Below are 12,001 nucleotides of genomic sequence, written 5' to 3'. Positions count from 1 at the left end.
GTGCATCCAATGCCATTGGTACTGATCTCGTAGTTGAACAGCTTCCTGTCCCTGACTTGCTCTTGGAAGAGGGAACTACGCAGCTTGAAGCAACTGCGCCAGAGACGATCCTGGTTGTTGACACCGTCCTCGCCTTCTTCCTTGAGCTTGTCCCGGGTGAGTCCAAGGCGCTTCTTTGGACCCAGGAGCTCCCAGAGTGCGACGGTGTCGATCTTGACATACTTGGCCTTGGCTGTGCACAGAGGGACCATCGTGCACACGGCCGGAGGAGTGTCGACGGCGAGCTGCTTGAGGGCCCACTTGATCCTGGATGCCAGCTTGTTGATCTTGGCCTTGGTGGTGCCGAGCTCAGACTTGGCCGTGGTGAACCTCTTGTCGTCGGAGGGAATGCCTCGGGCAGTGAGGCTGTCCAGCTTGGCCTGGCGCTGCAACTCGGTGACTCGGAGAGCGGGCATGTCACAGTCGATCCACTTGTGGACATTGTCGACCATCTTGTCCCGGGCGAGGATTCTCACATGGTGTGAGAGGCGATGGAGGGCCCGGAAGCGGTCCTGGTCGTTACTGTACCGAAACTCGTCCAGGATGTGGCCAAAGTCTGGATAGAGGAACTCGAGATCGGCCTTGGGTGGAGTCTGCCCTGGTTTCTCGAAGAGCTCGAGACAGGCCTCGATGGCTTCGTGCTTATGCTTGTTGGCTGGGAAGACGGCAGCACAGAAGCGGCGAAGGAGTCGCCAGTAGGCCAGGTCGAGGTGGGTGGTGCAGTTGGTAGCATAGGCATTGACAGCCAGGGTGAGAAGCTGACTGTGAGCACCATCAGGCAGACGAGGGGCCGGAGGCAGGTCTGCGTGCCGAGTGGTCTGGTAGTCGCGAAAGGAAGCGACCAGATGCTCGTTGTATTTCTCATTGTCCCCGGTCGGCGAGAGGGCACCGGCCTCGACAATCGTGAAGCATTGGCGGATGAAAGCAGGTGTGGCCTTGGAGATGACAGGGACGGGAAGATCCTGCTCGATGCACCGGAGGATGTGCAGGTTGAGCAGCCTGGATGCCTCGAACTGGATCTGGGTCATGGCCTCGACGGTGGCCTGGATCTTGTCGCGGAGAGCGGGATTGAGACAACAGCCATCCATGGTCTGCTTGAAGCAGCTGAACTGAGGGGCCGATGACCTTCCATCCACGAGTGGGACGACAGAACTCTTGAGGGGCCGGTATTTTGGACACTTGCTAGTGTTGCTTCGCTCGTGATCGGTGCCATCGCACTGGCGACATCGCTTGCCGGTACTCGAGGAAGTAGATGGACCAGGCTCGGTGGGATCGACATCCATTGGATCTGCAGAAGCAGTGGTGGTGAGCGACGGAGCAACAGACGACCAAGCATGCGTGGGATCAGAATACGAACCAGAGACAGGCTCCGACTGTGACTTGGCTTTCTTGGGCCTGGGTGGCCGAGGCTGGCCATCACCGGCACCCTTGCGCTTCGGAGGCATGGGGACAGAGGATGCTGGATGCCTGCCAGTGGTACTGGTCAGAGCAGAGACTTTTTTATCGTACAATAGCGCGATGATCAGATCAAGGCGAGATGAGGGAAGAAAGCAGCAGGACGAAGGTGTGGCATTTATACCCGAGAGCAGGAGCCCGTCTTTGCGGGCTGGTTGGGAAGCGACCCTGTTCAAAAATCGCCGAGAGGTTCAAGCCAGGGATTTGAGCGTGAAAATGGCGGCTTGATTGGAGGGAACTCAACCCCCCAGAAGCGCATCGCTCAATCAGCCGTGGGAAGACATCTGGAAGCACCCTCCGAACGGCAGACTCAAACAGGGTCACCATCCCGACCCTGAACCCCTCGGACGCATTCAGCGCTGCTGCCTTCCTGTACTGATGCTTCACAATCCCAAAGAAGTTTTCGATGGGATTGTAGTCGGGCGAGGCAGGTGGGGTGAAGATCACTGACCATCCTCGGCGCTCGATGCAGTCCAGGACAGCCCTTGTCTTGTGCATGCTGACATTGTCCATCACAATCACAGAGTCGTCTGGGAAGGTCGCTCGCTCAAAGAGCTCGACCATCGAGTGTGTCTTGAATGATGTGGGGATGTACATGCGATGCAGCACACCAGAGTGGTTGATGGCAAATGCAGCCGAGACAGACTTGTATTTCATGTGATTGCGCTGACGGAGTGGGACGCCCTTCGGTGAGTATCCGTAGAGCGGAAAGGTGGTTCGTCTGATCCCTGTCTCGTCGACAAAAACGAATCGCCGCGGGTCGATGGAGCGGACCTGGTCACTGAACTGTGCCACTCGCTCATCCAGTCGCTTGGACTTGTAGAGGTGTGTTGCCCTCTTGTGTGAGAGACCTGCTCGGTGGATGGCAGTGTGGCAGAGTGAGAGTGATACTTTCCTCTGGAGGATGGACTCGAGCTTGCATCGCAACACAGGACCAGTCTGGAACGGGTCCTGTTCAATCAGGGTGCAGATGACTGGACATGCCTGCTCGAAGAAAGTGGATCTGCGAGCTGGGACCCGGGATGGGTCATCCAGCTTGCATCCTCGGTGCCATCGATGGATGGTGCTCTTGGATACACTGAATATGGAGGCGACCTTACGCAGGCTATGGATGAGGGCGTAGCATCGCAATGCGGCGGTGCGAAAGTCGGATGTGTGGCGAATGGTCATGGCCAGCGCGCGATAACATTGGGTAACAAAATATTCGATGAATGGTCAAAAACCCGGGTGTCCCGTTTTTTATTGGATTGCCTGTAAGCGTGTGGATTGACTGGCGCTGATCGGCCACCTGGCTGAACGGCATCGATCGGCACTGTTGGGTTCCTGGACTGGCCGCTTGAGACGGACACCCAAGGGGATGATTTGATCCACTCGATTGTTGTTGGCCGGGTGCGTGATATCATCCGACTACGCCGCATTGTCCCAATGAGACGATGTGCCCCATTTTCTTCAACACGCTGTGTCCATCACTTTGCAGAATGCAATAGTGGGATCATATGGCTGGACGCTAGTGGGAATCGCCTTGCCAACCCAACCATGCTGGCCCCGCTGCTCTACTGTCCACCTCTACCGATTGCTCGCTTTGAGATGACAGGATTGGGGACGAGCAGTACCATCTCGTGCCGGTCAGATAGCGCCCGTTTCCAAAGGACCCAGACCATGTGGAGGACCAGGGCCGACGATGGTTGTATTGATACGGCACCGGAGTGCTGCTTGGTGGCACAATCGTTCACCGTGAAGCAATTGCACTTTCCAATCGAATGATCACCGTTGCCCTCGCCATCGCAGTTGGTACCCGAGAGCGACCATGTCCAAACGGTCAGCAAGTGACAGCGCCTCGGCCGAGGGAGGCCGCTTCGGCCCCGGGGCTTGGAGTGTCTCGTTTGCTTTCGATTTTATGCAAGCATAGCTCATCACGAATACAGGCACAAAGCGGGAGATATCGGCACACAATCTAGAAGGTCTGGCTGACCCGATGACTCCGCTGGACTCTCGAAATACGCCATTCGTTGGGCTTCTCGTATCTGTCGAGGGCGGGGATTCAACGCAAGGGAGATTGGCACAAGGACCGAGGGGATCGAGTCAGCCGAGGTCCCATCAGATACGGAGCAGTAACAGAGCGCCGCAGAAACGAGCAAAGGCCAGGCGGAAACGCAGACAAAACCCGCTGACCCTTCTGTAGCTTTCGGCCAGCATATGAGGCCAAGTAGCGCGGCCGCCCATCGGTATTATCCGTGGCACACCTGCATCCTCCACAGTCTTGCACATACCTATTATAAAGCGGTTCAAGGCGTTCTTGGCGCTTGCGCTTGGAGATCTTGTTGGGGTCCGCATTGCGGAAGAATGTCGGGGCAACGTCGATGAGCCATTTTGGCTCGATGGCGGTGACCTCGCGCATATATTCTCGAGTTGTCAGCAGCAGCTCGTGGTATATCACCCACTCGGGCTGTTTGTTGAAGAGGGCTGAGCTTGGATGGATAAATACGGGGGTACCCTCGACCAGGGTCTTGTAGCCCTCCTGTGGGTCCTTTTTGGCTGCGTGGCGGAAGAATCCACCGCAGATGGCAATCCGGACCTTGTTGTAGTTCTTGCCGCAGGAAATGACGTCCTGCTTATATCGATCCATGATAGTTAGCAGCTGCTTTCGAACATCCTGTGCACGGCGCATGGATCGCGCCTGGATAAAGTTCTCAAAGCACCAGGGATTCGAGAACTTGCTGGCCTTCCAACCATTGTATACGGTGAGGAGCGTCAGATGATCGCCTTCCGGCTGGTGAAACCGGGCCTTTTTCTGATCGGCTGCAGCCTGTTTCTCCTTGGGTCTATAGAAGATGTTTTGCGCCGATAACATAGCCACGATCGTGAGGATCTCGTCAGAACATCCAATGTCGACCGAGAGGATCAGCATTTTGGCGAGAGACGGTTCAAGCGGGAACTCGGCCATGCGGCGGCCTAGGCGCGTGAGCAAGCCCTCGTTGTCCAATGCGCCAAGCTGATAGAGAAGCTCCATTGCCGTGATCAGGGTCTGGACCGGCGGAGGGTCCATAAAGTCAAAGTTGAGAAGGTCATTGATGCCCATGGCTTTGAGCATCAATACGACATTGGAGAGATTCATGCGCTGAATCTCAGGGACGGAGTTTGGAAGCATCTCGTTGCGGAAGGCAGCCTCGGTATAAAGGCGATAGCATCTATGAGATTGAGACTCAGTCAATATCATAGCTCGGACGATTCCACTGATCGTTCCGCGAGCCAACACCAGGCATTCGCGCCATTCGCGCCATTCTCAGCCGCTGGATAGTGCAGATGTGGCTCTGAATTGCCGCGGAAGAATCCAGTTGCTATCATTGGCACCATTCCTCTCGATCGATTGGAACTGTAGCTCGATAGAAACACCTACTTTCCAGGTCCTGTTCGTCCGGCTCGTCCGGAGCGCTGGCGCGCCTGTGCCTGAGATATAGGCACAACAACCAAGGCGTCCATACTTAATTTTGGATCGTATGTGTTCTGCTTGACGAAGCCGGGGTCGACCACGTAGTAAATACCATCGATCGTGATTGAAGTCTCGGCAATGTTCGTCGCCAAAACGACCTTTCGAGATCCGGGAGGTGCTGGGTCGAAGATTCGGCTCTGCATCTCCGAGGGCAGGGCAGAATACACTGGTAAAATGATGAGCTCTGGCACCATCGGTCCCAGGGCCTTCATACGCTCGTAGAGAACCTCGGCGGCGGTGTCGATTTCCTCCTGGCCGGTCAAGAACAGCAAAATGTCACCGGGGGGTTCGGACAGATGGATCTGCATGACGGTGATCAGGGCACTCTCGAGGTAGTCGGACTCTGGATCCTTTGCAAACATAATTTCGACAGGAAAAGTTCGGCCTGGAATCGTAAAGATGGGGCACTTGAAAAAGTAGTTTGAGAACTTTTCGGCATCCATGGTGGCCGACGTGACAATGAGCTTGAGATCGCTGCGCCTGAGCAGGGTCTTCTTGAGCAGGCCAAAGAGAACATCGGTATGCATCGTGCGCTCGTGGGCCTCATCCAAAAGGATGACGGAGTACTTTTTCAGCTCGGGGTCGATCAAGCTCTCACGCAAAAGCATACCGTCGGTCATGTACTTGATACGTGTCTGTGGCGACGTGCAGTCTTCGAAACGGATGGTATAGCCAACTTCCTCGCCCAACCGACATCCGACCTCTTCAGCAACGCGTTTGGCGACCGACATGGCAGCCACACGACGCGGCTGTGTGCATCCAATCATCCCCATGTCTGCAAAACCCTCTTCCATCAAATACTGCGTCATCTGTGTTGTCTTTCCAGACCCGGTTTCGCCAATGACGACCAGAACTTGCGAGGTGCTCACAGCTTGAATGATGTTGTCGCGGAGTCGGAAGATTGGGAGCGACTCGCGCTGCTCCTTTATGCTCAGGCTCGTGATTTTGCCGTAGGTAGTTGCGGCGTTGATTGTTTTCTTCTTCCATTCGGGCTGGCTCTCCTCGCCCATGTATCCGAATCCCTTGAGGTCTTGGGCAAAATGCTTATCGGAGTCGTCGGCCATCGGGTCCATCCAGGGCAAATTGAAGTCGCGAGGCACAGTATCGAACTCTGCAGCCGCCTGTTGCGACCGGATCTCTCGGCGCTCCTTGGCAAACGCCGCGCCGGCGAGAGCTGCGCGATTGAGACTTCCATCTGGGTTCTTGACGATCTTGATGGGGCTTAGCTGGATGCTTTGCTTGGTTTGGCCCTTGAGAAAGGCAGGCTCCTCATCTTTGATCTCGATGTCAAGCTCTTCCTCGGCATCTTCGTAGGCAAGGACGCCTTGCTCATCGTCAATGTCGGGGTAGTCCTTGGGCTGCAAAATACCGGATGCGATGAGCTGCTTGATCTCAAAGCGCTCCGGCGATGAGATGCGCTTGACCTTGGATGTCGGCACAGTCAGATCCTCGATCACTGGGGCATCGCCAAAGGAGGTCAAGATGGGTCGCTCCGGGTTTCTCATAGACTCGGCCTCGATCTCCTCCTTCGTGCGAACTCGCAGCCCAGGGCTCAAATCTTGGCCGGTAACTTGATCGACATCCTTCATGGACAGACTGACTCTCGATCCCGCGATGCTCATCACCTTGACCTTGACTCGTTGGTTTCGCGAAACAACGTCCGAAACCTTGTCGACTCGGACACCGGCGCGGAGGGCCCCAACATGCACAAGCCCCTCGGTTTTCTTTCGGATGCCTTCTAACTGCACAAATGCACCAAAGTCCTTGACGTTGGTCACCCTGCCATCGTAGATCTTGTATAGAACAGCTTCGTGGTCGTCCATGGAAGCCGAGCCCCGCAAAGACCGACTGCCGTCACGGCTGTCATATCGCGAGCGGTCCCGGCTTGGATCACCGTGGCGATCACCGTGGCGATCACCGTGGCGATCACCGTGGCGCGGGCGATCATCGTACCGCCCACGAGGACTCGGGCTGCGGCGACGATATTCGTCCGGGCTTGGGCTCCTCCTTCGCTTATCTCGATGTCGACCAACATCGCTGTCTTTCAGGCGCTCGACGAGGTTTTCGAGGCCGGTAAGGGTCTCGCCAGCGACCTTGCTATCGAGGCTGTCGAAGTGCTGGGCCCGGTCCTCGTCGTCCGGGAGAGCCAATCCAGGGAAATGCGCAATTTTCTCTGTGCGTTCCTCGGCTCGATCGTGCTCGCGGTTTGGCTCCCAGGCACTTTGCTCGCTTTCGGTGTTGGTCTTTGGCTTGCCTTCCTCGCCCTTCTTTCTTTTCTTTTTCTTCTCGGGCTTTGGACGCAGTGTCCGAATCAGACGATCCACGTTGGTGACGAACGCATCGGGGAAGTTGGCCTGTGCGGAGGACAGCGCAGCCTTAAAGGAAGGAAGATCGCTGCTGGTGTCGTGGATGTGGATGATATATTCGGCCAACACCTTGTCATTGATACCGGTATGGTTCAGCAGCTCGCTTGTGATCTTGGACACCAGCGACAGATACTCGAGTTTCTTGAGATCAGCCATTTGGAGATACGATGGCGATGCAACTCGTTCGGGCGAACAGACGGAGGCGGCCCTTTTGGACGATCTTGCTGCAGGGGCGGAGGCGACAGAACAGGCGAGCGGCAGGGCAGCGACGGATCGGCAAGACGCCACAGCAAGACCACGGTCATGTGGAGATCACGTGTGAGCTCCTTCGCCACACGCACGCAGCTTCCCGGCTCGAACCGCCGACAAGGGGCTGACATGTGCTGCGCAGCAGCGTGATTGGCCGAATCGTGTGGTGCAGGAAGCGTCGTCAGTGCAGGAAGTGCAGGAAGCGCCGCCAGTGCAGGATAGCCTTGAGGGCGAGCCCGCTTTGGTCAAAATCTGTGGGTGCGCCAAGGCAGCAGCGGCGATAGAGGCCACATCGTCCCAGAGGCCGCAGGAGCAGTCGGCCCAAAGCTCTCAAAAGCAAGCGCAAGTGACCAAACTAAACCAAGGCCACATCACGGCGGCAGTGGCCCATTCTCGCTAAAAGTCCAGAGGCAATGGCGAAGAAAGCCAAAGCTGGTGCCGGGAAAAAGAAAGGGAAGGATGGAAAAAAGAAAGGAAAGAAGAAGCACGCCAAGAGCAGCGATGACAGCAAGATAACCAATTCCAAAGGGGAGCTGGTTTCGGGAAAAGAATATTTGCTGGAGCACAAGTAAGCTGCCTGAGACTATTACGGCGGCCGCATTGAGTAATTTTGGAGTGTCGGAGTCTGCATAGTCGATCAAAGCACCGCGAGTGCATTGAAGCCCAGCATGTTGCAGAATAACGCGGCACATCACGGCATGGCACAGAATAGAATGCTTATTCTTGCTTCGTGATATGAGCGTGGGGATACGACTCGAACTGCACTCATGGGCCCAAACACACGCGTCCAAATTGCTTAAAAGGCTGCCCGCCTCAGCGCTTGGCTTGACACAACGCACTAACCATTTCTGGACTCCTGGAAAACATGGCTCAGACTCGAGGCAGCCTCTCGATCGCTGCTGTCTTACAAGGAGCGAGTGGAAGGATTGTAAGTTCGTACCAAGCAATTGGCCGATTGAACAATCCTCGTCGGCAATGTCCATGCCGATAGCATACGCATCCGCAACAAGACTTTGGGCAGAGACAGCATGCTGATGCCATCGAATCAAATCGCCAGAGTGAACGCAAATGAGAATTTGCAAGAGACGTGTCAGCAGCAGGAGCGCGATGCGGTACGGTGATGTACAAACGAGACCCCTCCACGGACAGATTCGGTCCGGCCTGCTCGACATCATAACATGGCCATATAAAGGCCACCAGAGCACCGCCTGCCCTCAAATACGTGGATTTGGATATACATTCGCCTGTTAATCTTATCTTCTCTGCTCCATGCTTGGTACTGACGATCCTAGCTTGAAGTCATATCGGCCTTGAACAAGGAGTCCGATACAAGACACTTGAAAGCACTTGAGCTAACGCAGATCCTAGCACTGGAGAAAGAGAAAGCAAAAGCTGAAAAGGACGCCATCGTGGTTGATTGCGAGCGGAGATTGGAAGGTAAGCTGTTGATTGCTGAAAGACCATCAAGATTGCTCGTAGGCGACCAGATTGCTACTGTACGGCATTGCTGCCGCAATCGGCACCAGCCCTGGTGCATCTCCAAAAACCAAGAATGCGTACTTCTCCAAATCTCGGATATTCGATTGGATTGAAACAGCCTGCCTTGCGATCCTCCGATTCCACTGACTGCGCCGCGAGTGCTTTTGCGGTCACCATTTCGCTTCCAGACACAAAACCAACCCGCTCTATCGATGCTTTGCAATTTTAGAAATGGAAAATGTAGTCAACGAAAAGGAGGCCGCATTCAAGGTCATGCAACAGGAATTCTCGGTCATCAAAGACTTTCGGGTATGGAATCGGCGCTGCTGAAGCTCGCCAAGGCTGGAACGATATGTTTCAAATAACGTGCAACCATCGGGCGCGCCTCTGTATCGGTGGCAGGGCGATGGCATGGCCTTTGGATCAAAGGAAAAGGGGCGCTGACAACCTGTCTCGAATCCAATGATAGAAAAAACGGCATGAGCTCTTGAGGGAGCTGGAGTTGCAAAAAGTCGAGCTTTCCGATGCCGAAAAGCGCCACAAGGACACTGTCGCACGACTCGAACGCAAGTTCTTTGAAGAGAAAATCCGGCTGCAGAAGGAAGCAAATAAGAAGATATCAGAGTTGGCCACGCGAGCTCACAATGTACGTGCCGCGCGGTAAAGAGATCGTCGGTGATACTGGCACAGCTATTTTGTGTTAGCATCGATCTAGCCGGGTGCTCGCTGGGTCAAACTATCTAGGCTGAGTGCGCTGTCTGCCCGTTCCGATGTCACATGGCCAGCTGGCTCGCACTGAGAACCCAAGCCGCGACATATTCGTCCACTATTTTGTTGCGGCTCGCATGTTTTCGATGGATCGCTTACTCTGCTTGCAAACACGCCACAACGGCACCATCTCGCGGTGTTCAGGAAGCTGTTGCAAATCTCAAAGAGACGACCAAGGATGTTTACAAGGAAAACCAGCGTATGGCAGCGGCGCTTCGATCCCATGTGCAAGAAGGAGAGGAGCTGGCCAAGCAAAATGCCGAGCTGAAGGAGCACAATCGCCAGCTATGCGAGGATAGAGATATGCACAACGTTATTGTCAAGGAAAAGATCAGCCAGACACGGCAGCAGATGGAAGAGGTTCGTGCTGAACTTGATATCTCGACATAATTTAGAATACCCACGGACAAAACCGGCGACCTGGCTCGGGGATCTACCACAACCGCATGAGATCATATCCGCCGCACTGACGTCGAACCACAGCACAAGCCGGGCTGGGTTGCTGATTCTCATATACTGGTTCAATTAATGCGCTGCATTGCGGTCGCTGGCATACAGATCTTCCAACTAAACAAAAAGATCCAGAGCATGGAGCACTCACTTTCCCACGTTGTGCGCGAATTCGAGCATGAGCGCGAAATCATTGGCAAGCTCGCCCGGCGAGAGCTGGAAGAAGTCAAGAAATCGGCGAGGCGGCTCAAAGAAAACTTGGCCAGAAAAACCCAAGAGATGAAGCACATCAAGGCATGTAAGCAAGGCCATTCATTCGAGCAGCCACTCCTGCACGGCCACACGTGTGCAGAGCAAGTCGCTTGAGTGCAAGTCCTGAGCTTGAGCATTTGCTTGAGCAGCACCCCACTCGGCATTTTGCTTCATCACCCCCCCCCGACGCTGGCTAATATCTGCGCCCATCTCGCATCATACTTACTGCCGCAACCACTTGTCCAACAATTCACCCAGCGACTCGCCCAGCATGTGCTTGACCAACGGACCGACCTCGAGCGGTTCTTTATGGAATCGCTGGAGCACGTGCGAAGCGAAATAGCACGAGAGCGCCAAGAGACAGAGAGGCTTGAGCAGGCGGAATACAACCGCAAGATGCGGATGGTAAGCTGCGAGTGTGAGCGAGCCCAAGCCACCGCACCGCCATACTGGCTTGTGCCGAGGCCGTTTAGGCGATGCTGTGGAGTGTTCTCTCTGGGGCCTTCGGTTCCTAAATGGCCCATCACAGAGGCGTCGGATTCGGTCACGGTCACTGCGCTTGGGCTCTCCAACGCCATTATCCTCGTTCCCCTACCACAACATCCATCACCTTTCACGACATGTGTATGCTAATATGTTCTCCCAATACAATGCAGGTAATGTGCAACAAGGGCGTTTCTTTTCCCGCAGTCCAGTCATTCCGCCCGACACGTCATCCGGACGATCCCGTATCCGCTGCGTCGGCTCTGCTCAACGAGGCCGATGACCCGGCATACCGCGATATCGAAGGCAATCCGAAAAAAGTCGACATCACGGATCTTAAATGGTTCGACAAAGAGCGAGTCCTCCGGCTCCTGTTTGCCAAGATGAATGGCGTTACCCTGGAAGATGCCCGACGGCCGGAAATGGATCCCCGCTTGAACCAGCGCTTCAAGCGCAGCTCCTCGAGCAGCGAGTTTGTCGGATACCAGGGTGAGGATCGGCTCGTTGACATTGAAGGAGGGGCAAGTAACTTGGGCATGAATGCATCGTCGCCTCCGCTTGATGGCGATCCGGACGGCCAAGGGCTATGGACATCGCCGTCCAAGGCATTGCCGGTAAAGGGTGGCGTTGTGTTGCCTCCGGTCTATGGAAAAGCCATTGGGTCGAAGGATGATCCCGAAGACGAGAACCCAGTGACTAGCATGGCCGGTGCAGCCGAGCTGGAAAATGCCATTCCATCGTCTGATCCTCAGCCGGTTCAGTGAGCCCTGAGTTTCGATGTGGCACCTGGAAAGCGGTACATGCGTACATGATCGCTCCCAGCCAATACTCGCGCCGAGTTGCTCAGAGTTCAGCGCCCCTAATAAACTGCAATAATGGCCTTCATTCCTGATCTGCTCACTCTTTGAGGGCACCCACATACGCACACTCATCTCGTCGGTGTAAAGCCGCGATCTCAACCCAGCCCAGA

At 55.2% G+C, this 12,001-nt stretch overlaps 2 protein-coding genes across 2 annotated transcripts; one reads left to right on the top strand and one right to left on the bottom strand.

The window, feature by feature from the left end:
* Positions 1 to 3,117: 3,117 nt before the first annotated feature.
* Positions 3,118 to 7,588, bottom strand: BJ171DRAFT_492451 (P-loop containing nucleoside triphosphate hydrolase protein). The gene is made up of 3 exons (XM_053109823.1): positions 4,892 to 7,588; positions 3,765 to 4,682; positions 3,118 to 3,518 (listed from the first exon to the last, which is right to left on the bottom strand). The coding sequence occupies exons 1-3, from the start codon at positions 7,504 to 7,506 to the stop codon at positions 3,449 to 3,451; spliced, it is 3,603 nt and encodes a 1,200-aa protein (XP_052970121.1). The 5' UTR covers positions 7,507 to 7,588; the 3' UTR covers positions 3,118 to 3,448.
* Positions 7,589 to 7,802: 214 nt separating this feature from the next.
* Positions 7,803 to 11,795, top strand: BJ171DRAFT_636549 (uncharacterized protein; the record flags this gene model as incomplete). Its single annotated transcript, XM_053115719.1, has 9 exons — positions 7,803 to 8,167; positions 8,474 to 8,527; positions 8,657 to 8,711; positions 8,892 to 9,036; positions 9,308 to 9,387; positions 9,548 to 9,724; positions 9,991 to 10,206; positions 10,405 to 10,594; positions 11,239 to 11,795. The coding sequence occupies exons 1-9, from the start codon at positions 8,013 to 8,015 to the stop codon at positions 11,793 to 11,795; spliced, it is 1,629 nt and encodes a 542-aa protein (XP_052970120.1). The 5' UTR covers positions 7,803 to 8,012.
* Between the last annotated feature and the right edge of the window lie 206 nt (positions 11,796 to 12,001).

This window comes from Polychytrium aggregatum, assembly GCF_025602895.1.
Source record: "Polychytrium aggregatum strain JEL109 chromosome Unknown BJ171scaffold_6, whole genome shotgun sequence".
NCBI classification, from domain to species: Eukaryota; Fungi; Chytridiomycota; class Chytridiomycetes; order Polychytriales; genus Polychytrium; species Polychytrium aggregatum.
The sequence above is the reverse complement of the archived record's forward strand: the minus strand, read 5'-3'. Positions and strand labels throughout refer to the sequence as shown.